We start from the raw sequence: 27411 nt of genomic DNA, 5'->3' as shown, positions 1-27411 counted from the left end.
TCTAAAAAGCTATATGTTGGCTTCATAACTATTTTCTCACACCTTTGTCAATCAATATTATAGATCCACATATGCCATCATCACACTGCAATGTCTTCCAGTATGCTGATCACATCAAATATGTAATAACGGAATTATCATAATGAATAAACATAAAAAAGGTTGAAACACAGCAAAAGAAAGACCTGTATGAGTTTATTATTACTACTGTCAAGAGAGAGACAGAGAGAGGAAGAAAAAAAAGTGAAAAGGTGAAAAGCATAGCTCTGACTAGATTAAATGTATATGAGTGGAAAATGTCAGTTTTCCTCACAAGGAAGGCTGGGACTGTAAATGTAGGCAAATGTAATGGTGTGGGTCCTGGGTCTCTGTGCTTGAGCTGTGCTATTGTGTAATAGTAACTGCGGCGAGCAGGGGCGTTTGGAGGCAATCATGTGGATTTCCATGTAAACCGGAGTGGGAGGGAGAAAGAGAGAGCGGCAGAGAGAGATTGAGCAATCTGAAGGGTGCGTCAGTTAGCGCGCTTGCTCCTGCTGGTTTGGTTTATTGTAGAGAGAACTGGCGTTGGGAATCCAAGTCAAAATCGACAGAAGACTGACTATGTATTTTAGCCTATAGGTTGCGGCTCACCAGAGGTGGAAGCGCGAGACAGAGGGCTGTGGATATGCATTTTGCCCGTAGCGACATGTATGCCGGAGTCATGATCTGACGCAGATGATGTCATATCTGAGGACAGGACACATGGGCGCAGGTTGGTTGTGAATAATGAAAGGCGAGCTTGGGATACATAAAAACTGTATGAACAGAGGAGAAAATGCGTTAGGCCTACTACAGGCTATGAATGATTAATGTGTGATTTAGCCATACCTGCGCGCTTGAAGATACCATATTCATATGCCATTTATATAATGAGCTTATTATTTCGGGCTGTGTGCCACATTTTGTCAATATGAATTAATGAAATCGAAATATTTGAGTGGCTGTGGTCGTTTTTCTATAGTTGGGAATCTCTGAGCTGGCTGGCACAGTGGGGACAGGCTGCTGCGGACATTCTCTGCCAGTTGCGATAGCCTACTTGGCAGCATCGTCGGTTCTGTAGCCTAGACCAACCTTTCGGAAAAAACGGCTAAGGAAAGACGATCCTTTCCTCCCAATGAAGCGTTGATAGGCTACCTGATACTACGCTAGACTATTCTCCTCACGACGACCTACTCATGTTTAAATACTGACAGACCCAGATCCCCAATTTACCCTCGGAAAGAGGAGATGGTTCCATTGGACACACGCAATGAGGGGATGATTGAGATCTCTATTGTGGATGTGGACTGCACAAATAGCCTATGGTTCGTTGAAAGAGCAAGCAACAAGTTGTTGTGCACAAGTTCTGTGTGTGTGTGTGTGTGTGTGGTTTAAGCGTACTCCTTTGAAACTGAGGTATGTGCTCTCAAGCTGGCAGCCTGTTGTGTGTTTGAGTGTGTTTATGCAACTAGCTCTCACAGTCTCATGTCAGGATTATACATTCATCCATGTTACTCAAACATCACATTTACATTTACATTTACGTCATTTAGCAGACGCTCTTATCCAGAGCGACTTACAAATAGGTGCATTCACCTTATAGCCAGTGGGATAACCACTTTACAATGTGTTTTTTTTATTTTTATTTTTATTTATTTATTTTTTTGGGGGGTGGAGTAAAGGGGGGGGCGGGGTAGAAGGATTACTTTATCCTATCCCAGGTATTCCTTAAAGAGGTGGGGTTTCAAATGTCTCCGGAAGGTGGTGAGTGACTCCGCTGTCCTGGCGTCGTGAGGGAGCTTGTTCCACCATTGGGGTGCCAGAGCAGCGAACAGTTTTGACTGGGCTGAGCGGGAACTATGCTTCCGCAGAGGAAGGGGAGCCAGCAGGCCAGAGGTGGATGAACGCAATGCCCTCGTTTGGGTGTAGGGACTGATCAGAGCCTGAAGGTACGGAGGTGCCGTTCCCCTCACTGCTCCATAGGCAAGCACCATGGTCTTGTAACAGATGCGAGCTTCAACTGGAAGCCAGTGGAGTGTGCGGAGGAGCGGGGTGACGTGAGAGAACTTGGGAAGGTTGAACACCAGACGGGCTGCGGCATTCTGGATGAGTTGTAGGGGTTTAATGGCACAGGCAGGGAGCCCAGCCAACAGCGAGTTGCAGTAATCCAGACGGGAGATGACAAGTGCCTGGATTAGGACCTGTGCCGCTTCCTGTGTAAGGCAGGGTCGTACTCTCCGAATGTTGTAGAGCATGAACCTACAGGATCGGGTCACCGCCTTGATGTTAGCGGAGAACGACAGGGTGTTGTCCAGGGTCACGCCAAGGCTCTTCGCACTCTGGGAGGAGGACACAACGGAGTTGTCAACCGTGATGGCGAGATCATGGAACGGGCAGTCCTTCCCCGGGAGGAAGAGCAGCTCCGTCTTGCCGAGGTTCAGCTTGAGGTGGTAATCCGTCATCCATACTGATATGTCTGCCAGACATGCAGAGATGCGATTCGCCACCTGGTTATCAGAAGGGGGAGAGGAGAAGATTAGTTGTGTGTCGTCAGCGTAGCAATGATAGGAGATGCCATGTGAGGATATGACAGAGCCAAGTGACTTGGTGTATAGCGAGAATAGGAGAGGGCCTAGAACTGAGCCCTGGGGGACACCAGTGGTGAGAGCACGTGGTGCGGAGACAGCTTCTCGCCACGCCACTTGGTAGGAGCGACTGGTCAGGTAGGACGCAATCCAAGAGTGAGCCGCGCCGGAGATGCCCAGCTCGGAGAGGGTGGAGAGGAGGATCCGATGGTTCACAGTATCAAAGGCAGCAGACAGGTCTAGAAGGACAAGAGCAGAGGAGAGAGAGTTAGCTTTAGCAGTGCGGAGAGCCTCCGTGACACAGAGAAGAGCAGTCTCAGTTGAATGACCAGTCTTGAAACCTGACTGGTTTGGATCAAGAAGGTCATTCTGAGAGAGATAGCAAGAGAGTTGGCTAAAGACGGCACGCTCAATAGTTTTGGAGAGAAAAGAAAGAAGGGATACTGGTCTGTAGTTGTTGACATCAGAGGGGTCGAGTGTTGGTTTTTTGAGAAGGGGTGCAACTCTCGCTCTCTTGAAGACGGAAGGGACATAGCCAGCGGTCAAGGATGAGTTGAGGTAAGGGAGAAGGTCACCGGAGATGGTCTGGAGAAGAGAGGAGGGGATAGGGTCAAGCGGGCAGGTTGTTGGGCGGCCTGCCGTCACAAGTCGCAAGATTTTATCTGGAGAGAGAGGGGAGAAAGAAGTCAAAGCATAGGGTAGGGCAGTGTGAGCAGGACCAGCAGTGTCATTTGACTTAACAAACGAGGATCGGATGTCGTCAACCTTCTTTTCAAAATGGTTGACGAAGTCATCCACAGAGAAGGAGGAGGGGGGATTCAGCAGGGAGGAGAATGTGGCAAAGAGCTTCCTAGGGTTAGAGGCGGATGCTTGGAATTTCAAAGTTGTTGCAAATGTCAAATTTCGAGGTTAAGTTTTGACATTAAGTCAGAAATCTTAAAGTTATGCATGAACTCCGAATGTTTAAGGTAAGAGTTAAGGTTTGGGATAGGATAAAAACAAAAATCTCAAATATCTGTATTCAAATTTGCAACCTTTTGAATCAGAGGCAGATGCTCACTGTTGCCCCAAGTGGCCGATTTCCACGTCATCTCCCGATGTCCACAGACATGGATGTAAAATACTGACTTGTATCAGGGGTGACCTACAGTTGAAGTCGGAAGTTTACATACACTTAGGTTGGAGTCATTAAAACTCGTTTTTCAACCACTCCACACATTTCTTGTTAACAAACTATAGTTTTGGCAAGTCGGTTAGGACATCTACTTTGTACATGACACAAGTAAGTTTTCCAAAAATTGTTTACAGACAGATTATTTCACTTATAATTCACTGTATCACAATTCCAGTGGGTCAGAAGTTTACATACACTAAGTTGACTTATCTATATCCACAGTAAAACGAGTCCCATATCGACTCAGCAAGGAAGAAGCCACTGCTCCAAAACCGCCATAAAAAAGCCAGACAGTTTGCAACTGCACATGGGGACAAAGATTGTACTTTTTGGAGAAATGTCCTCTGGTCTGATGAAACAAAAATAGAACTGTTTGGCCATAATGACCATCGTTATGTTTGGAGATAAAATGGGATTGCTTGCAAGCCGAAGAACACCATCCCAACCGTGAAGCATGGGGGTGGCATCGTCATGCTGTGGGGGTGCTTTGCTGCAGGAGGGACTGGTGCAATTCACAAAATAGATGGCATCATGAGGAAGGAAAATTGTGTGGATGTATTGAAGCAACATCTCAAGACATCAGTCAGGAAGTTAAAGCTTAGTCGCAAATGGGTCTTCCAAATGGACAATGACCCCAAGCATACTTCCAAAGTTGTGGCAAAATGGCTTAAGGACAACAAAGTCAAGGTATTGGAGTGGCCATCACAAAGCCCTGACCTCAATCCTATATAAAATGTGTGGGCAGAACTGAAAAAGCGTGTGCGAAAAAGGAGGCCTACAAACCTGACTCAGTTACACCAGCTCTGTCAGGAGGAATGGGCCAAAATTCACCCAACTTATTGTGGGAAGCTTGTGGAAGGCTACCCGAAACGTTTGACCCAAGTTAAACAATTTAAAGGCAATGCTACCAAATACTAATTGAGTTTATGCAAACTTCTGATCCACTGGGAATGTGATGAAAGAAATAAAAGCTGAAATGAATCATTCTCTCTACTATTATTCTGACATTTCACATTCTTAAAATAAAGTGGTGATCCTAACTGACCTAAGACAGGGCATTTTTACTAGGATTAAATGTCAGGAATTGTGAAAAACTGAGTTTAAATGTATTTGGCTAAGGTGGATGTAAACTTCAGACTTCAACTGTAGCTGTGTTTACGAGGGTGGCCCAACCAAGGCCAGAGGCCGAGAAGGGACAGGGCCGTTGGAGAATCTAGATCCACCTGTTTCTCATCAGGACTTCAACCGCGGCTGAATCCAGCGGAGGACGGGATAGAGGGAGAGAAGGAAGGAGGGAGAGACAATGCCAATGCGCCTCTGGATCGTATAAACGCTCCGGCAATCTGCTCCAGAGTGCTACTGGATTGAACGCAGAGCCCTGCCAGACGACTTGGATTGCGAAGAGAAACAAAAACACAGCGATCCGCCGACTAGAATAACAGCTATCAACCTCCAAAACAGCCTTCTGCCCGAGAGGATTTACGGCCTGCTTTGATACTCTTATTTTAGAGAAGTGGGCTTTTGGAAGGGGCTTTCAAATTGCAGACACGTACAGACCATACACACTCAAGAACACCTTGAAGGTATGGAATATCATAGCCAACTTCTATATGTTTAATCTGTTACGTGTTTATCATTCTGTCATCTTTTAGGCCAGAGTGAGTTGTGAAGCTGGCAGGATAATGGTATAGTAATCCTCTCCAATAAAGTGCACAGCACAGACAGAACACCCATCAGCAGGACAGAATAGTTAACATATCTGACTGACAAAACACACAGCAGGCAGAGAACATTACTCACAACAAACCCCAAAACCTGTCCTGACAGAACACAGCGCAGACAGAACACAGGCAGAACATTGAGAACTGTCACAAAACACTTAGAACAGACAGAATAAGTGTGTAGGCAGGCATAAGCGACATAAGCGAGGAAGAATAGTAGAATACACTAGGTGCAATTTCGAAATTTGGTTGTGCATCAGCAGTTTTTCTCTTGATATGTCAGTGACTCATCTTGGGATCGGCAGACTCCTCAGTATTCCACTACTATCAGCTGTTTCAATCAGTCAAGAGTCTGCCAATTAGTGTGTTTTCTGTGTGTGTGTGTCTCTGCTCTTTCTGCATTCACATCTAAACTGGTCTCACATCTAAACTGGTCTCACATCTAAACTGGTCGTGGTCACAGTAAATGTAGGTTAGGGGGTTCCATGGGTATGATCCTCTGTATGCTTCACTCATTAGTGTTGCCAAGGCAACCCGTATTTGACCCGTGTGTGTGTGTGTGTGTGTGTGTGTGTGTGTGTGTGTGCAGGTGCGTGTGTCTGTGCGTGCGTGCATCAGTGTGCCTATCTGCAGTTAAAATACCTTAACCTTTGAACTGTGGCCTGTCTCAGAAGAGGAGAACATCAGAGAAAGATGTCCGCCTCAGACCTAGCTGGATATCTGCCTCATCCAGAGATCAAAACGGGACAGCAGGACTCAGATGATTGGTTCTGGAGCCAGTGTAACAAGCCTAACTTAGTGGACACCTCTCTAAGGCTTCATCATGTGACCGACTCTTCTGTGTGGTCAAAGTCACATTGGACAGGGTTATCTCCCCAGACAGACTGGCAGAGGGTCAGGGTCAACAACCTTTAGTGCCTGTATGGCTGGTTCATGATGGTGTGTCTATAGCCCTAATAGAGTGCCTTTAACCAGATCCTTAAGTACTTCACAGTATGGAGATAACTGTCATGAGACTGTAGGTGCACAACTACTGCATGTATTTATTACTCCACATGTTTTCTCCACATGGTATTGAGTCAGAGTTGTTGGGAATACTGTGAGTGAATTAGTGTGTGTGTGTGTCGGTGGAGGGAGGGTCTGGTCTGATAGTAAGTTGTGTGTTTACATTCCTGCAAGATGGTGGAAACTTAACTGTTAATCGACCACCTCCCACCTCCTTTACCCCGTACACAAACACACACACACACACATCCCCCTCACCCTCTCACCTCTCCCCTACATGGCACGCTAACAGGCCATAGATGCATAAGAATATGCAGTAATACTTGAACTGTTCTGTTGGACTGTGGAACCACAGCTCTCTAGAGTACTCTATGTCTGTCCCTCTCCCTCTCTGTCACTCTCTCACTACACTCTCTGTCTAACTGTCATCCAGCTCAATGCCTCCCTCTTACTCTTCTCTTGATTCTCACTCTCCCACTGTCCACATGTATGCTATTATTAGTCTGTTGATCATTTTTATTACACACTCACACACGCATGGAGGCCAGTATGTCACCGTTCAGACTGGGGATTGCTGAGGAGAACTCAGAGATCCCTCTGTCCACAAACAGGCTAGTCTCTGTTCCTGGAAATATTCATTCAAATTAACGGACATGTCAGACCCTCAGACTCTCTGGAATCTGACATAAATGTGTGTGTGTGTGAAAGAAATATAGAGAAAGAGAGTTTGTGTGTGTGTGCGTGCATGCGTTTGTGTGTGCATGTCTATCTGGGCAATGTCTGTGTCAAAAATGGCTATGATATGTGGTAATTTCAGTTGAATCTGGAACAGAGATTTCTTTCAGAATTGGAGAGGTCTTTTGGCTTGCTCCAATGTACGTGGCTTGGTTTTTCAGATTTAGACGTTTAGTTTGAGCTTAAGGAATTAACTTTAGAGATCCTGATATTTGCCTGTGATTTTTAGAAGCCATTCAGTTTTGGAAATAAGTGTTTGCACCTGTTTCTCTATTTGTAGAAGAGAAAATATTCACACCCATTGACTTTGTCCACATTTTGTTTTGTTACAGCATGAATATAAAATTGATTGAATTGAGATTTTGTGTCACTGCTCTAGACACAATACCCCATAATGTCAAAGTGGAATTATGTTTTAGAAATGTTTACAAATTCATAAAAAATGAAAGCTGAAATGTGTTGTATTCAACCCTTTTGTTATGGCAAGCCTAAATGCGTTCAGGAGTAAAAATGTGCTTAACAAGTCACATAATAAGTTGCATGGACTCTGTGTGCAATAATAGTGTTTAGCATTATTTTTATATGACTACCCCATCTCTGTACCCCACACATACATTTATCTGTAAGATCCCTCAGTTGAGCATTTTATGTACAGATTCAACCACAAAGACCAGGGAGGTTTTCCAATGGTTTGCAAAGAAGGGCACCTATTGGTAGATGGGTAAAAAAACAGACATTGAATATCCCTTTGAGCATGGTGCAGTTATTAATTACACTTTGGATGATGTATCAATACACCCAGTCACTTCAAAGAGACAGGCGTCCTTCCTAACTCAGTTGCTGGAGAGGAAGGAAACCGCTCAGGGATTTCACCATGAGACCAATGATGACTTAAAACACAGTTTTAGGAGAAAACTGAGGATGGATCAACAACATTGTAGTTACTCCACAATACTAACCTAATTGACAGAGTGAAAAGAAGGAAGCCTGTACAGAATAAAAAATATTCCAAAACATGTATCTTGTTTGCAATAAGACACTAAAGTAAAACTTTATGTCCTGAATACAAAGTGTTATGTTTGGGGCAAATCCAACACAACACATCAATGAGTACCACTCTTCATATTTTCAAGCATGGTGGTGGCTGCAACATGTTATGGGTATGCTTGTCATCGGCAAGGACTAGGGAGTTATGCACAGGAAAAATCCGAGAGGAAAACCTGCTTCAGTCTGCTTTCAGACGCTGGGAGACAAATTCACCTTTCAGCAGGACAATAACCTAAAACACAAGGCCAAATATACACTGGAGTTGCTTACCAAGATGACATTGAATGTTCCCGAGTAGCCTAGATCCAATTTTAACTTAAGTAGGCTTGAAAATCTATGGCAAGACTTAAACTCATCAATGATCAACAACCAACTAGATGGAGCTTGAATAATTTTTAAAAGAATAATGTGCATTTATTGTACAATCCAGGTGTGGAAAGCTCTTAAACACTTACCCAGAAATACTCACAGCTGTAATCACTGCCGAAGGTCATACTAACATGTATTGACTCAGGGGGTTGAATACTTACGTGTATCAAATCAAGATATACACTACCGTTCAAAAGTTTGGGGTCACATAGAAATGTCCTTGTTTTCGAAAGAAAAGCTATAACCATAACCTCTTCACGCATGTGTTGTTCATGAGCATAAAACACACGTCAAGATTAGCACACAGATGTTTGTTCTTCTACATGTGAGTTAGAGAATGAGGCGTATTTGTTATACAAGGGGCATGTATGAGTCATAAGGAGTCGGATGAGGTTGCCCCAGATACTGATCCTAAGTCATTTTTTTGTTTTCCTCCCTAATGGTTGATGTTAGGATTTGGTGAGTGTAAGCTGATCTGTGCCTTGGGGTAGTTTCACCCTCCTCTGTGGGTCACAAAGACTGGTAATGTGGATAGAGGGGATTTTGAGTCAGAGGATGCCACATTGAAGGAAGGGGTGTTTTTTTAGAAGACCTAGGGGTGAGCCATTCCAGTCCATGCTTTTGTTTCTGCCCAGCTCTAACACACCTGATTCAACCCATCCATTAGTTTGATCAGGTGTGTTAGTGCTGTGTTCCACACCCTGAGGTGCTTGAAACCAGAACAGCTCACTCGCTTCCATCACTACCTCAAAAGCCCACCCCTAGTTAAGAGTGGATTAGACAGAATGGCAGTGTGGAGTGGTACTGATATGATTGTGTAATCATGCACTGTAGGAGCCTCTGGGCAGCTTTGCCACTGTCTTATACTGTGTCACCTTCAGCCAATGTTACTGCTATGGATTCAGAGCTGGAGAGATTCAGTTGAACAGAGGATAGTATTAGTAATCGAGGTATAGAGAGGAACTGTAGTTATAGTGTCAGAGGCAGAGAGAAAGAGAGATGCAAGGAGCCAGTGAGATAGAAATAGATACAAATAGAGAGATATTGCCCATCTGCATTGGAGGAGTGAAACCAACTTTGCTCCTTTGCTCTCGTCATTTTGCAGGCTTTCTGCATTATGCGACTTAAATTGCAGGCCAAAGTCTGGTCTGTTTGTGTGTGCTTGCGTGCATGTGTGTGTGTCTGTGTGCGTGCACGTTTGATCATGTGCGTGTGTCAATGACTCACTGTAACTATACACCACACCCCTCTGTGTGTGTCCTGGTGTCGTGCTGCTTAGACCTCTGGGAGAATTCAGTGACCTGCCCTCTGAGTCAGCACAGCAGAACAGCTATAAACACCCCTCTATATAGGCACACACACAAGTTCAAGTTTTTATTGTCACGTGCACTAGTACAGGGAAATAACTTTCTTGCTTGCAATGCAGTAGTACTATAACAAAACACCCGAGAAACACGAAAAGTAAGTAAGCTATATACAGGGTCAGTTCCAGGGTCAGTAGCTATATACAGGGTCAGTTCCAGGGTCAGTAGCTATATACAGGTTCAGTTCCAGGGTCAGTAGCTATATACAGGGTCAGTTTCAGGGTCCGCAGCTATATACAGGGTCAGTTCCAGGGTCAGTAGCTATATGTAGGGTCAGTTCCAGGGTCAGTGCCGATACCATATTTACAATGTGCAGGGATACTGGAGTGATAGAGGTAGATATGTATAGGGGTAAGGTGACTAGGCATCAGGATATATGATAAACAGAGTAGCAGCAGCTTGTATGATGATTGAATGTGAGTGTGTGTGCATGTGTGTAGAGTCAGTATGAATGTGTGTGTGTGTTATGTCTGTGTGAGAAAGTGTGTATGTGTGTGTGTGTGTGTGTGTGTTTGTTGGAATGTGTGTGAGTGAGTGTGTAGAATGTGCATACAGTGAGCATGTGAGTGTGCATAGAGAAGGGTCATTATAGAAGGGTCATTGCAGATAGTCCATGTATCCATTTTGTTAGCTATTTAGCAGTCTTATGGCTTGGGGATAAAAGCTGTTCAGGAGCCTGTTGGTGTCAGACTTGATGCTCCAGTACCGTTGCTGTTTGGAAGCAGAGAGAACGGCTTGAGTGGCTGGAGTCTAACAATTTTCCGGGCCTTCCTTTCACACCGCCTGATATAGAGGTCCTGGATGGCAGGTAGCTCAGCCCCATTGATGTACCTTGCAAAAGTATTCATCCCCCTTGGCATTTTTCCTATTTTGTTGCATTACAACCTGTAATTTAAATTGATTTTTATTTGCATTTCATGGACATACACAAAATAGTCAACATTAGTGAGGTCGGGCACTGATGTTGGGCGATTAGGCATGGCTCGCAGTCGCCATTCTAATTAATCCCAAAGGTGTTCGATGGGGTTGTGTCACGGTTCAGACAGACGACAAGAGGACCACAATTGCGTCACACCAGAAAGTTTATTAAAACTTAAGGGGAAAGGGAAGTAGGGAGTGAGTGAAGGCTCCAGGGGTTATCCCGTCCAATGTGCTGGGTCTGTGCCCCCCCCCAGTGGCAGCGGTGCGTCCGATGACGCCGGTGGTTGGTGGTCCAGAAGTCCTGGGGGGGGAGGAAACACAGACACAACGGGGCGGATGAAACAAGGCAGAAGTACAGTTCAAGGGAAATCCAAATACGTTGTAGCAAGGCAGAAGGCTGGTCAGAGTTACCGGGGTCGAAGAGTAGTCAGGAGTCGTAATGGCAGAAAGCAGGTCTGGTTTTCCTGGGGCAGAAGAGTATCCAAGAATCAGGCAGGTCCGGGGTCACAAAACAAGGGTGAGCCAGAAGCGCGAGCACACAGGTTCCGGGTGTGAGCTTTGCAGACGATCTGACAAAGGAGAGCTGAGAGACGGGACTTTAAATACTGGGAGAGGTTAGTGGGTAATGCAGCGCAGCTGGCAGAGTAATTAGAGCCGAGCAGAGCAGGGACAGGTGGAGCTCGTTAGGCTGAGTAGAGAGAGAGAGATGAGCAGAGTGGAAGATAGTGGAAACACATTAAGGTGGTAACCCGGTGGAGTGAGAGGGCTCATGACAGAACCCCCCAAGGGACGGCCCCAGAAGTCCCAAGAGCAACACCACGCCGGGCGGGAGGAGGGGAGCCGGAGGAGGGCTAGAACTCCTCCGAACGGTCCGAGCGAACGCCCTCATCCTCGGAGGAAGCCGGAGGGCCGTGGTCGGGGAGATGGGACAGGTCCCGAGACAGGATCAGGCACAGGACAGGAAGCCGAGCGGGCAGGACGGTTAGGGATCCCTCTGGGGCGGCCCCTACGGATTGCAGGTTGATCAGGATGCCGTTGGTGGAAGGCGGTGATGAGAGTCCTATCCACAATCCGACTAGCTGGCACCCAGGTCCTTTCCTCAGGTCCATAGCCCTCCCAGTCAATGAGGTACTGGAGACCCCTACCCCTCCGTCTGGACCGAAGCAGGCGGCGGACGGTGTAAACCAGACCACCATCGACTTGAGCCGTGGAGGAGGAGGACAAGGCGCAGCAGGGACCAGCGGACTCTCATGAATGGGCTTAATCTTAGACACATGGAAAGTGGGGTGCACCCTCATGGAATTAGGCAGTTGGAGCCGGACAGCAGTTGGGCTAATCACTCTTATGATAGGGAATGGGCCAATGAACCGAGGTGCCAACTTCTGCGACTCCACCCTGAGTGGCAGGTTCCTTGACGACAACCACACCCTTTGACCAACATGGTAGGTGGGAGCAGGGATTCTCCGACGGTTGGCCCCGGTAGTGTAGCTGGCAACGGATCTGAGAAGTGTGGCTCGGGCCTGTGACCAGGTGCGGCGACATCGACGGGCAAACGCAAGTGCAGATGGGCAAGTAACCTCCCCTTCCTGACTGGCAAATAGAGGAGGCTGGTATCCATAAACACATTGGAAAGGGGACATACCGATGGCAGAGCAGGTCAGAGAATTGTGTGCGTACTCCACCCATGTCAATTGCTGCGACCAGGAGTGGGGGTTGCGTGAAGTCATGCATCGCAGTGCCTTCTCGAGCTCCTGATTTGCCCGCTCTGACTGCCCATTGGATTGGGGATGGAATCCGGAAGTCAGACTGACTGTGGCTCCCAGCAGGTGACAGAACTCCTTCCAAAAAGCGGAGGAGAATTGTGGACCACGGTCAGAAACTACATCCTTTGGCAGTCCGTGGATCCGGAAGACGTGTTCCAGGACCACCTGGGCGGTCTCCTTGGCGGTTGGGAGCTTGGGGAGGGGAATGAAGTGTGCCATCTTGCTGAATCGGTCAACTATGGTGAGAATGACGGTCTTGCCCCTTGAAGGGGGCAGCCCCGTGACAAAGTCAAGGGCGATGTGAGACCAGGGACGTCTGGGCACAGGCAGGGGCTGCAGCAATCCGGCTGGGGGCTGGCAGGACGACTTGTGTTGGTTGCAGATGGGGCAGGCTTGGACGAATTCCCGTACATCCTTTCTCAGAGCGGGCCACCAGAACCTCTGGGCGAGCAGGTTGTAAGTGCGGGTGGAGCCAGGGTGACAAGCTAGGCGGGAGTCATGTCCCCACTGAACGACCTGGGACCTTAGGTTTTCGGGGACAAAAAGGCGGTCAGCTGGGCAAGTGCTGGGACCGGGCTGGTTACGGAGAGCTTCCAGCACCTGTTCCTCAACAGCCCAGGTCAGAGCGGCTACGATGCAGGGACTTGGCAGAATCGACACAGGATCCTTGGAGGGGTTGTCATCCTTCTGGAATTGACGGGAGAGGGCGTCTGGCTTGGTGTTGCGTGATCCAGGCCGGTATGACAGAGTGAAATTAAACCTGGTGAAGAACAGGGCCCAGCGGGACTGCCTGGAGTTCAACCGTTTGGCCGTGCGGATGTACTCCAAGTTCTTATGATCGGTCCAAACGAGAAATGGAGTGGTGGACCCCTCCAGCCAGTGACGCCACTCCTCCAAGGCAAGCTTCACAGCCAGCAGCTCTCGGTTCCCTATGTCGTAATTGCACTCAGAGGGGGACAACCGACGTGAGAAAAAGGCACAGGGATGGAGCTTCCTATCCTCCGCAGCCCACTGAGAAATCACAGCACCAACTCCCACATCCGAGGCGTCCACCTCCACAATGAATTGCCGGTCCACGTCAGGCATCTGGAGGATGGGAGCGGAGGTGAACCCTACCTTGAGGGTACTGAAGGCCTTGTCGGCTGCTGGGGTCCAGGTGAAGGGTTGCTTGGTGCTGGTTAGAGCAGTGAGAGGGGCAGCAACGGTACTGTAGTTCCGGATAAACTTTCTATAGAAGTTAGCAAACCCCAGAAACTGTTGCAGCTTCTTTCTGTTCTCCGGAACTGGCCATGACGTGACTGCTGATACTTTGGCAGGATCCATTTGGATACTTCCCTCTGCCACTATGTACCCCAGGAAGGCCACTGTCTTGACGTGAAACTCACACTTCTCTGCCTTGGCGTAGAGGGAATTCTCCAGAAGACGATGAAGGACTTGCTGGACATGGCGGGTGTGTTCAGACAGGTTTCTGGAGTAGATTAAGATGTCATCCAGGTAAACGAAGACAAACTTGTTTAACATGTCCCGCAGTACATCATTCACTAGAGCCTGGAACACAGCAGGAGCATTGGTGAGGCCAAAAGGCATAACCAGATACTCGTAGTGGCCTGTTGGTGTATTGAATGCGGTCTTCCATTCATCTCCCTCCCGGATCCGCACTAGGTGGTAAGCGTTTCTGAGATCCAACTTGGTAAAAACAGTGGCTCCCTGGAGCAACTCAAAAGCAGAGGTGAGCAGAGGGAGAGGGTAACGGTTTTTCACTGTGATGTCGTTGAGTCCCCTGTAGTCGATGCAGGGGCGAAGAGATCCGTCCCTCTTCCCCACAAAGAAGAAGCCAGCACCAGCCGGAGATGAAGATGAACGGATCAATCCTGTGGACAGAGAGTCATTGATGTAGTCCTCCATGGACCTTCTTTCAGGAGCAGACAACGAATAAAGACGGCCCCTTGGAGGGGCTGTTCCAGGGAGGAGGTCGATGGCACAGTCGTACGGTCGGTGAGGGGGGCAGAGATGTGGCTCTTGCTTTGTTAAACACTTCTCTGAGACCATGGTAGCATTCTGGGACATGGGAGAGGTCAGGGGCGGAGTTAGTAGGTACTGGCCGAGGGGGTAGTGCGGCAGCAAGCAGGCAGGTTCGGTGGCAGTCCTCTCCCCACTCCCTGATCACCCCGGTCACCCAGTCGAGCTGAGGGTTGTGCCGGGCGGAGCCATGGGTAACCCAGGATGAGGGGTTGGCCTGGAGAGGGGAGCAGGTGAAACTGGATAGTTTCTTGATGGTTTCCGGACAGACCCATCAAGACCGGGGCCGTGACATGAGTGACCGATCCGAGTAAGTGTCCGTCCAGTGCCCGGGCAGGAATAGGAGGTGTCAAACGGAGGTTCTCCAGTCCCAGTTGGCGTGCCAGCTTGATGTCCATTATGTTGGCTTCGGCGCCAGAATCCACCAGAGCAGCCAGGGTGTGAGTAGAGTCAGAGAGGCGGAGGTGAACTTGCAGCAAGGGTTTGCGGTCGGAGGACTGGATGGTCATTGAGCTCAACCGGACTCCCCCTACGCCCGGTGAGCTTCGGCTTTTAAAGGGCAGGTTACCACACGATGTCCATCACCTCCACAATAGAGGCAGAGGTTTGAGGTGAAGCGGCGCTGGCGCTCTGCAGGAGTGAGAGAGGCTCGCCCAATCTCCATAGGCTCAGACTGATCAAGCTGACTTGGGTGAGTGGCAGTAGCTGACAGGAGCCCAGTCGGATCTCTCCGAATGCCGGTAGTTGGTGGACCTTGGCGCCCCCCTCTCACGACGACGGGTCTGTATCCTTCTGTCGATCCGGACAGTCAGTGCGATGGCTTCATCAAGAGTGGAAGGCAGTTCATGGGAGACCAACTCGTCCTTGATATAGTCAGCCAAGCTATGGAAGAACGCGTCCACCAACGATGGTGTGTTCCAAGAACTTCGTCTTGCCAGGGTTCGGAAGTCGATGGAATGGTCTGCGACTGTACGTCTGCCTTGTCGAATACTGAACAGTTCACGAGACGCCTCTGCGGTTGGTGAATCCAGGTCAAACACCTTCAGCATCTCCTCAGCAAACAGGTCGAAGGTTGCACATGCGGGGGTTTGACGTTCGAACTCTGCTGTTCCCCAGAGTCGAGCTCGGCCCGTCAGGTGAGTGATGGCATACCCGACCCTAGCCCCTCCGTGGCGAAGGTCCTTGGCTGCAAGGAGAACTGAAGTCGGCAGCTAGTCAGGAATGGCCGGACCTGGGTAGAATCGCCGTTGAACCGCTCGGGGGTTTCCAATCTTGGGTTCCGGGGCAGCGGCTGAAATGACCGGGGCAGGTGACTCGGAGGCAGGGCTGGTGGGCAGACTGGCTGGGGTAAGGTTGGTGAGGAGTTGGATGATCCTGGCGAGTTGTTGTTGCTGCTGCTGGGACTGCTGCTGGTGCTGCTGGAACTGCTGATGCTGTTGGTGGCCGACCTGAAGCAGAGAGGTGATGTCGCCGCTCATGCGGCCTAGCTCTCTCTCAGTGTGTTCCAGGCGTAGCATGGCGGTGGGTTGCTCAGGTTCTTCGGTTTCCATGTCGGGGGAAGTGTGCGCTGAGTCCATGATGGTCAGATCGTACTGTCACGGTTCAGACAGACGACCAGAGGACCACAATTGCGTCACACCAGAAAGTTTATTAAAACTTAAGGGAAAGGGAAGTAGGGAGTGAGTGAAGGCTCCAGGGGTTATCCCGTCCAATGTGCTGGGTCTGTGCCCCCCAGTGGCAGCGGTGCGTCCGATGACGCCGGTGGTTGGTGGTCCAGAAGTCCTGGGGGAGGAAACACAGACACAACGGGCGGATGAAACAAGGCAGAAGTACAGTTCAAGGGAAATCCAAATACGTTGTAGCAAGGCAGAAGGCTGGTCAGAGTTACCGGGGTCGAAGAGTAGTCAGGAGTCGTAATGGCAGAAAGCAGGTCTGGTTTTCCTGGGGCAGAAGAGTATCCAAGAATCAGGCAGGTCCGGGGTCACAAAACAAGGGTGAGCCAGAAGCGCGAGCACACAGGTTCCGGGTGTGAGCTTTGCAGACGATCTGACAAAGGAGAGCTGAGAGACGGGACTTTAAATACTGGGAGAGGTTAGTGGGTAATGCAGCGCAGCTGGCAGAGTAATTAGAGCCGAGCAGAGCAGGGACAGGTGGAGCTCGTTAGGCTGAGTAGAGAGAGAGAGATGAGCAGAGTGGAAGATAGTGGAAACACATTAAGGTGGTAACCCGGTGGAGTGAGAGGGCTCATGACAGGTTGAGGTCAGGGCTCTGTGCAGGCCAGTCAAGTTCTTCCACACCGATCTCGACAAACCATTTCTGTATGGACCTCGCTTTGTGCATGGGGGCATTGTAATGCTGAAACAGGAAAGGGCCTTCCCCAAACTGTTGCTACAAAGTTGGAAGCACAGAATCGTCTACAATGTCATTGTATGCTGTAGCGTTAAGATTTCCCTTCACTGGAACTAAGGCACCTAGCCCAAACCATGAAAAACAGCCCCAGACCATTATTCCTCCTCCAACAAACTTTACAGTTGGCACTATGCATTGGGGCAGGTAGCGTTCTCCTGGCATCCGCCAAACCCAGATTTGTCCATCGGACTGCCAGATGGTGAAGCGTGATGCATCACTCCAGAGAACACGTTTCCACTGCTCCAGATTCCAATGGCGGCGAGCTTTACACCACTCCAGCCAACGCATGGCGTTGCGCATGTTGATCTTAGGCTAGTGTGCGGCTGCTCGGCCTTGGAAACAAATTTCATGAAGCTCCCGATGAACAGTTTCTGTGCTGAAGTTGCTTCCAGAAGCCGTTTGGAACTCGGTAGTGAGTGTTGCAACCGAGGACAGAAGATTTTTACGCGCTTCAGCACTCAGCGGTCCTGTTCTGTGAGCTTGTGTGGCCTACCACTTCGCAGCTGAGCCGTTGTTGCTCCTAGATGTTTCCATTTCACAATAACAGCACTTACAGTTAACTGGGCAGCTCTAGCACGGCAGAAATTTGACTAACTGACTTGTTGGAAGGTGGCATCCTGTGACGGTGCCACGTTGAAAGTCACTGAGGTCTTCAGTAAGGCCATTCTACTGCCAAGCGTAATAAAATGCATTGAGTTAATCTGGTACAGAGGCATTGTTGGGAAGATCTCGGCTGGGTCTTCCTTTGTAATCCGTAATGGACTATAGCCCCTGCCACAAGAGTCGGGCGTTGGAGCCTGTGTAATAGGATTCCACCTTGTTCTTATATTGTCCTTTTGCTTGTTTGATGGCTCTGTGGAGGTCATAGTGGGGCCCACATACACACACACACACAAATGCACACACTCACACAGACACAAACACAATCTATACAAAAATTCCTCAAAAGAGAAAGAGTCTCACACGAAGACAATATGAACCCAAGTACGCCAGAGAGAGACAAACGTAGAACTTCATCTCTAAAGCTGTGCTGACCCCTCGAGCTTCACAGTGTTGTAAAACATGTACAACCCCTTCCGTTTAATTTTTCTGTATTTATTTATCTGTAGTTTTTAATTTTTTTAATGTTTTATTACCAGCAGCCTACCACCCTGCATCCCACTGCTAGCTTGCTTCTGAAGGTAAGCAGGGTTGGTTCTGGTCAGTCCCTGGATGGGAGGCCAGATGCTGCTGTAGGTGGTGTTGGAGGGCCAGTAGGAAGCACTTTTTCCTCTGGTATAAAAAAAAGATCCCATGGCAGTGATTGGGGACATTGCCCTGTGTAGGGTGCCGTCTTTCATATGTACATTAAACGGGTGTCCTGACTCTCTGTGGTCACTAAAGATCCCATGGCACTTATCGTAAGAGTAGGGGTGTTAACCCCAGTGTCCTGGGTAAATTCCCAATCTGGCCCTCATACCATCATGGCCACCTAATCATCCCCAGCTTCCAATTGGCTTATTCATCCCCCCTCCTCTCCTCTGTAACTATTCCCCAGGTCGTTGCTGTAAATGAGAATGTGTTCTCAGTCAATTTACCTGGTAAAATAAGGATAAAAATAAATATTATTATTGTTTGGATAACCTTATCTCCTATTATGTATTGATTTCTTTTTCATTCTTTATGCGGTGTGCACTACGTAGAACACCGTAAGAATGATCACTGAATTAACACTGTGAATCATTGTAATGTTTATATATGTGTCAATTAATCCCGTAAGAGATAGGTTGTCAACTGGAGATTTGACACAAAAATACAATTTCACTCATTCATTCATTTGTACATACATGTGTACTGCTTATGTGGTTGTATGTGTGGTCCCTGAGAGCTGTACCAAGTGAAAGTGTAAATGAAATATGCAGAGGTAATCATGTGTGTTCTGCGGAAGTTACATTTTATTCCCAGCACCCAAAGACTGTGGCGTGCATGTTATAATATTCGCTCCTATACTGAGTTAACCTCATCCATGTCTCTCTGCTCTGTCTGTGTCTACAGAGCCCAGTAGGAGGATGGTGTGACAGACGGACGGAAAGACAAACAGAGGGACTGTATAAATCATTACCCTCAACAGCCAGACCATGGCCACTGCATCCATCCTCACTCTCATCCTCACCCTCCTCCTCCTCCTCTCCTCCCTCCATCCCTCTTCTGGCCAAGTGATGGTCAGCTCCTCCTCCTCATCCTCCTCTCTTCCAGACCCTGTCAACACTCCATCCCTCAAACCCAGTCTGCCCTCCTCTCGTCCCAGAGGTCAGAGCGACAGGTCTGTCAGAGTGACCAACGGTGATTGGTCCACAGAGAGAGGAGGTAGGGGCAAAGGGGGCTCTGACCTGGGACAGGGTGGGGGAGAAATGGGCACTCCCACAACACAGACTAGAACTATAGACCTCAGTCAATCCCATTCCCCCTCTCAGAAACTCAACATTGGGTCTGCCCAAAGCCTGTCCACTTCTGTTGAGGCTAGGACAGGTACTATGGTAACCCCAGAACCAAGTGGGATTGCATCTGCAAAGGGACCATCTGCGCTCCCACCCACCAAACTCTCAGGTACTGAGCCAGTGACATCAGGAGGCAGGGAATCTGATGGACCAATCGTACCAGAGGATGTAGATGATTGGCAGACAACTGGATCAGGAAGTGAATTTGTCCCTACAGCGATGGCTGTTGTGAAGAAAGAGTCACCGGTTGCCTTGACAACATCAGATGGAATGGCACAGTTCCGGCCACAGGCTCAGACGGCTTTCAGCGGAGGGCCATCATCCAAGAAGGCCAAAGCACAGATGACCCCGACGGTCAGCCTCACTGTCCAGCCCCGCCTATCTGCCCTGACAACAGCCAATAAGATCCTCTCCACACAGTCACCTGACATTAGATTGACAGTCGTCCCTGTGGTGTCACAATCAACAGTCCGTGGAGGAGCAGTGACAGGTGTATACCTAAAGATGAACTTATATGTCGTTTCAGAGGAATATGTTTTAACCTAGGATGACTAATGGAGTAGTAGACTGCCATCCATAACTGGAGATTGAGTACTATGCTATTATCTCTGAGTGGTTCTTTATCATGTTGTTATAACTTTTGAGTAGTATTTGAGTGACATTTATGTAGTTGTCAGCAGAGGGGCTGCTTCATGTCTCTTGTGTCTTTCTTCAGGTGATATGACAGCTAACACTATTACAGCCACAGACGGACCAATAGCAGGACAGACCTCCACTGTGACATCACCATCTCCCAGAGCAACCACTCCTGGCTCAACCAATCAACAGCCAAAGTCAGCGGCACCTCAAGGACCCACCCCCAGCTCAACCAATCAACAGCCAAGTACCACAACACAAGGAGCGACCACCACAACTACAACCAATACGACGGCAACAAAAGCAGAACACAAAAATACTTCAACAAACACAACCAATCAACCAACAAAGGCTACTGAACCAGGAAGAACTACAACAAGTACCAAGACAGGTAGAGAAAGGAGGCTTTTGGGTGTTGTAGTTCCCAGGGTGGAAAACAATGGCCACTTTGACTGGGCCTAAGTTTCCTTTTCCTGTGATGATTTAGATTTGAATTATTTATGCAGCTGGAGTTTTTACTGGAAGTTCCTGGAACAGGCTCAAAGGAGGGAAGAGGCAGAGACAGAGTGAGCGAGAGAGGGATGGAAAGTGGAGGTGTGCAGGGTAGACTCAGGCAGGAAGGAGAGAAAGATGGACAGAGAGAAGAGCATAGAAACAATGTAGTGCACTCTTAGAAGTAAATGTGCCTGGAACACCTTTTGGGTTGCTACAACGATGGAACCTTTTTGTGATGGGATGGGTGTAATTTTGAACATTTGAAATAATATATCAGAAGAATGGAGGTGTGGCTTATTGGAGGCGTGGCTTTCAGATCATTATTTCTGGCCACCAATTAGAGTAAATGTCCTTCTGTTCATCATGTTAAGTTTGTACACTGCTTATAAAATTATAGAAATGGAGTGTTTATGCATATTACATATTCTGATATAATATTAACATTGCTAACTACATCTAGTAACTATTCCAACTTCGGGATTTGACTAGGCACTTTGGGAACTCATACGCCTCATTGAAGCTACAAAACTGTCAATGTTCAACCTTAACATGAAAATACAACAGAACAGATTAACAAGAATGACATTAACTCTAACGGTAGGCCAAAAAAGATCTATCGGAAAGCCACGCACCTTACTAAGCCACGCCTCCAGTCCAGGGTTCCTCCAGGAACCCTTTGCTACATTGAAACATTAAAGGTTCCTCCAAGAACCCCTCAACTAACCAAAGGTGCAAATATGAACCATTGACTATCAATGGGTCCTTGAGGATCTCCAGGGTTCATCGAGTCACCACTAATTCTAAGATTGTAGAGGAAAGAACAAGATAAATGATTAAAGAGTGATGCTGAGAGTTTGAACAATGGAAGGGGATAAGGAGGACATAGAAGAGTAAGGAGGTGAGTGAAAGAGAAAGTAAAACAGAAGGAGAGGTAGGGGTATAGAAAGTACACAGGGTGAATAATGAAAACCAGATGGATGGAGAGAGTGAAGGAGGAAGGGGAGAAGTGGAGGAGAGGAAAAGCAGACAGAGAAGGAAAAATATGACACATGGGGACAACATTCGAGCAACGTTTAAACAACCCTCCATTTGGTCTGTTATCCCCAGGAGTGTACTGAAACTGAACGACTATACCTCTTTACAGAACACTGAGGTTGGTTGGTTAACTAATGACTCATAATAATGATAACAGAGAGATGTTTATACAGTATGTGCTTCCATATGTATTTTGTGTGTATTGGCACGTGTTTTGGTCTCGTTAGTGTGTCGTAACGTTTGTGTGTGTGTGTGTGTGTGTGTGTGTGTGTGTTAGAGAGTGGGGACTTCCAAGTGCCTCCAGCTGTGAAATTTGAGCAGCACATCTGGGACATGTCTGAGTCCTGCTGCTCATGAAGAGGTGTCACGATCGTCTGAAGAAGCGGACCAATACGCAGCGCGTGGAGTGAACATGATGACTTTATTTTATAAAGCAACCACGAAAAACAACAAATGACGATAGTGAAGTCCTCTGTAACACTGACAGAAACATGGAACAAAAACCCCCAAACACACAGTGAAACCACAACAGTTTAAATATGGCTCCCAATCAGAGATAACGAGCCGACAGCTGACACTCGTTACCTCCGATTGGGAGTCATATGACTAATCACCAAACATGAAATGAACAACTAGACACCAACATAGAAATACACCCAAAAGAAAATGAACAACCCTGGCTCAATACTCAAAGTCCATGGAGCCAGAGTGTCACAAGAGGAGAGTGTAGTTAAGAGAAGGGAGTTACTCAAATATTTTGTTTAATAGACTAGGGAGTGAGAGAAAGTGAGAGAGAGCCAGGAAGTGTAACACATGTTGGAAGGAGCCATCAGTCAGTGTGTCAGGTTTATGGTGTGTTCTTCAGGGTGAGTTAAGGCTGGTTTACAGTCCGTCTATCGACATGTCTGTAGACAATTGTCATAGCGACATCATGAACATTCTATTGTCATATGACATCAAACTTGTCATTGTTGTTATGAAAAAGCGTAAACACAAAACGACAGCCTCTGCATGACATCAGCAGCCCGGTGCTCCAAATAGCATACTTTCTCTATTTTATCACCAATAAACCCATCTGTTTAAAAATGAATTCAGTAAATGTCCACCTAGTAAGCCAGGCAACTAATTAAGCCAGGCAACTGACCATGGTAACCCCGGCAATGGACGTTGCGACAGTCGCAGAGACGTAAGGCCAGTTTATACTTGGTCTAACAACATGTCTGTATACCTTTAGAATGTGATAAGTGTCGCTGGTCAAAACAACATTTAATTTATACTCCGGTGGAGTGTCTGTAAACCGTCGCTGCGACTGTCAGTTTCCTTGTTGCACAGACATGAAAAAAGTTTAAGTCTCAGCAACTGTCTGTTGTCATGGTTACCGGACTGCCACAGCAACCAGACCAAATCTTCCTGTGACAAGATGATGGAGTTCTAAAATTCTCAGATAAAATGACCTACATTTGTTTTGTCACACTGTGGCAGTAAGGTCTTTTCTGTAAGCTTGCCATTACCTTGTAAATAATTATGTGGTTGTGGGTTTATTTTCCTGTAATAATAAATAAAACGTAGTTAAAGTTAAGACGTTGTCAGCTATAATCTGGTCATTATTTGAACTGGCTAGCCAGCTAGCTAGCTAGCTAACTAGCTAGCAACGAACCAACACATTGTTTAGAAATAGATTTTAGTTGCCTGGCTTGCTAGGTTGACATTTACTGAACTCATTTTTAAACAGATGGGTTTATTGGTGTTAAAATAGAGAATGTATGCCATTTGGAGAACCGGGCTGCTGATGTCATGCAGAGGCTGTCGTTTTGTGTTTATACTTTTTCATAATGGCAATGACAAGTTTGATGTCGGACGACAATTGTCTACAGACATGTTGATAGACAGACTGTAAACCAGCCTTTAAACTTTTTTCATGTCTGTGCAACAAGGAAACTGACAGTCGCATTCTAATTGTCTACAGACATGTTGTTAGACCAAGTATAACTGGACTTTAGGACTCAAAGAGCTCTGAGTGTTCTCTGTCAGACCTTTACTTCAGATGATTCTTTTCATCATTTCTTTACTTCTCCAAGTGTGTGTGTGTGCGTTCTTGCGTGCATGAGCTAGTGAGCACGCACATGTGCATGTGTGTGCGTGTGTGTCTTTAGAGAGGGCTGGGAGAGACTGGTAGAATGTATGGTTACAAATTGGGATTAAAGTTTATCCAAACCCCATACATTTCTCGTTTGGACAGTATACAGTGCTTTCGGAAAGTATTCAAACCTTTTTCCACATTTTGTTACGTTACAGCCTTATTCTAAAATGGATAAAAAACAAAAAAATCCTCATCAATCTACACACAATACCCCATAATGACAAAGCGAAACACCTCATTTACATAAGTATTCAGACCCTTTTCTATGAGACTCGAAATGTAGCTCAGGTGCATCCTGTTTCCATTGATCATCCTTGAGATGTTTCTACAACTTGATTGGAGTCTACCTGTGGTAAATTCAATTGATTGGACATGATTTGGAAAGGCACACACCTGTCAATATAAGGTCCCACAGTTGACACTGCATGTCAGAGCAAAAACCAAGCCATGAGAGCTCCGAGACAGGATTGTGTCGAGTCACAGATCTGGGGAAGGGTACCAAAACATTAATGCAGCATTGAAGGTCCCCCAAAGGAGCTTCAACAAAGTACTGAGTAAAGGGTCTGAATACTTATGTAAATGTGATATTTGAGTTTTTTATTTTTAATACATTTGCAAACATTTATAAAAACCTGTTTTTGATTTGTCATTATGGGGTATGGTGTTTAGATTGATGAGATGAAAAAAAACAATTTCATCCATTTGAGAAAAAGGCTGTAATGTGACAAAATGTGGAAAAAGTCAATGGGTCTGAATACTTTCCGAATGCACTGTAAGTCATGTTATGGTAGTCCACCCTGTCAGTGTTATCTTAGTGTTTAAGCTCTGGTGGTTGGAGGTGATGAATGGAATTGTGAACACATGTACATGTGTGTCAGAGAGAGAGAGAGTGAGTGTCAGAGAGAGAGAGAGTGAGCGAATGTGTGAAGGGAGCGGGAACAGGCATATGTGATAGATATTGTGACAGGTCTTTGATAGTTTCAGTATGTGTCGCGCTTCATGCTCCATTCCCACAGATATATTAAAGGTGCTACACAGAAAATTTCCATAACAGCGGCAGCCCGCCCATTACGGACGTGATAAATATATATATATTATATAATTATGTTTTAAATACTCATAAAAGTGCGGTAAATGTGTACATCTTCCTGTTTTAAAAATATATTGTTTAAAACAAGCTGTTCAGTTACTTACTGCTACGCCCCTCAGTGACTGCCAGCAGCAGCAGCTCCGCCTCCGTGGGCACATAGGCCTTGCGAACATTGCTTGGATTGTTTTGAAAGCTTTTTGCTTTGAGGGGGAACTGCCCTAATGAAATCGCAAAATTTCATAGCATTAATTATAACAGCACAAAGTAAGTGGACCATCCTTGGGCGTTCAAATGTGCGTCCATTCAGTCAGAACTTCTGGGTCTGCTCTATTCTCCATCCCAATGAGTCTCTCGCACCAGATGGCTTACTTCCGCATGTGAGACTAGATCTGCTCTATCAGGTACAGATGACGCTAAAGCAAAAAGCAAATTGTAATTAACTTGTAAATAAATAATCATAACAGTTATGGGAGCCTGTGACCTTGTAAACCGGACAACTACATCGCGGATCTGGTAGGAAAAAAAGCATGGCCAATTTTGTTTCCCCACATGTTGTTCATCAGGTTCTATATCGTGGAGCTCCGCCCCATAGGGGAGCTCTGCTCCTAGTGGTTTACCCTCTGTGTCACGATCGTCTGAAGGAGGAGACCAATGCGCAGCGTTGCGAGTGAACATGATGACTTTATTAACTTAAAGCAACCACGAAGAAAACAACAAATGACGATCCGTGAAGTTCTATACTGAATACTACTAACAGCAACAAAGAAACAATAACCCACAACACAAAGTGAACTCACACAGTATAAATATGGCTCCCAATCAGAGATAACGAGCCGACAGCTGACACTCGTTACCTCCGATTGGGAGTCATACGACTAATCAAGAACAATTAACCAAACATAGAAAATGCACAACCAGAAATCCCCAACATAGAAATACACCCAAACAATGAAACTAAACAACCCTGGCTCAAATATCAAGGTCCGTGGAGCCAGAGTGTCACATTACCCCCCCCTAAAGGTGCGACCTCCGGGCGCACCAGCCTACAGTCTCGGGGAGGGTCTGGGTGGGCGTCTGTCCCTGGTGGCGGCTCTGGCCCCGGTCGTGATCCCCACCCCACCACAGTCACAACCTGCTTCGGTAGCCTCCCAATGACCACCCTCCACCTAACCCCACCTGGACTAAGGGCAACCCCGGACTAAGGGGCAGCACCGGGCTAAGGGGCGTACCTGACTAGATGGCGGATCCTGGCTGGCTGGCTCTGGCGGATCCTGGCGGGACGGCTCTGGCTGATCCTGGCGGGACGGCTCTGGCGGATCCTGGCGGGACGGCTCTGGCGGATCCAGGCTGGACGGCTCTGGCGGATCCTGGCTGGACGGCTCTGGCGGATCCTGGCTGGGCGGCTCTGGCGGATCCTGGCTGGACGGCTCTGGCTGATCCTGGCTGGACGGCTCTGGCGGATCCTTGCTGGACGGCTCTGGCGGATCCTGGCTGGCTGACGGATCTGGCGGATCCTGGCGGGCTGACGGATCTGGCGGATCCTGGCGGGCTGACGGATCTGGCTGCTCCTGGCTGGCTGACGGATCTGGCTGCTCGTGGCTGGCTGACGGATCTGCGCTGCTCATGGCTGGCTGACGGATCTGGCTGCTCATGGCTGGCTGACGGGTCTGGCTGCTCATGGCTGGCTGACGGATCTGTCTGCTCATGGCTGGCTGACGGATCTGGCTGCTCATGGCTGGCTGACGGATCTGGCTGCTCATGGCTGGCTGACGGATCTGGCTGCTCATGGCTGAGCTGACGGATCTGGCTGCTCATGGCTGGCTGACGGATCTGGCTGCTCATGGCTGGCTGACGGATCTGGCTGCTCATGGCTGGCTGACGGGTCTGGCTGCTCGTGGCTGGCTGACGGGTCTGGCTGCTCGTGGCTGGCTGACGGATCTGGTTGCTCATGGCTGGCTGACGGATCTGGCTGCTCATGGCTGGCTGAAGGCTCTGGCTGATCCTGTCTGGCGGAGAGCTCTAAGCGGCTCCCGGTCTGGCGGACGGCTCTGAAGGCTCATGGCAGACGGGCGGCTTTGCAGGCTCAGTACAGACGGGCAGTTCAGACGGCGTTGGGCAGACGGGCAGTTCAGACGGCGTTGGGCAGACGGGCAGTTCAGACGGCGTTGGGCAGACGGGCAGTTCAGGCGCCGTTGGGCAGACGGCCAGTTCAGGCCGACTGGCGACGCACATCGTGGACCTGGTGCGTGGAGTAGGAACAGGCCGGACCGTGCCGGGAACACCCACCACTGGCCTTAACTGGGGATCAAGAACGGACCGGACCAGACTGGGAACACACTTCAGTCTCTCATGCCGTGCCACAACAACTTCCCTCCCTCTACTCGCCAATGGCTCCCGTAATCCGATAG

At 47.9% G+C, this 27411-nt stretch overlaps 1 protein-coding gene across 2 annotated transcripts in view; it reads left to right on the top strand.

Moving 5' to 3' along the window:
* Positions 1-462: 462 nt before the first annotated feature.
* LOC121538589 (proline-rich transmembrane protein 3) overlaps positions 463-27411 on the top strand; it is a 42347-nt gene continuing 15398 nt past the window's right edge. The window contains exons 1-3 of one of the 2 annotated variants that reach the window (XM_041846733.2): positions 463-751; positions 19165-20097; positions 20323-20634. In XM_041846733.2, coding sequence (XP_041702667.1) covers positions 19248-20097; positions 20323-20634 — 1162 coding nt within the window. In that variant the 5' untranslated portion in view covers positions 463-751; positions 19165-19247. The remainder of the gene's footprint in view (positions 752-19164; positions 20098-20322; positions 20635-27411) is intronic. The other variant, XM_041846732.2, reaches the window with a different exon arrangement.

The sequence above is a fragment of the Coregonus clupeaformis genome, chromosome 24 (assembly GCF_020615455.1).
Source record: "Coregonus clupeaformis isolate EN_2021a chromosome 24, ASM2061545v1, whole genome shotgun sequence".
NCBI lineage: Eukaryota > Metazoa > Chordata > Actinopteri > Salmoniformes > Salmonidae > Coregonus > Coregonus clupeaformis.
The sequence above is the reverse complement of the archived record's forward strand: the minus strand, read 5'-3'. Positions and strand labels throughout refer to the sequence as shown.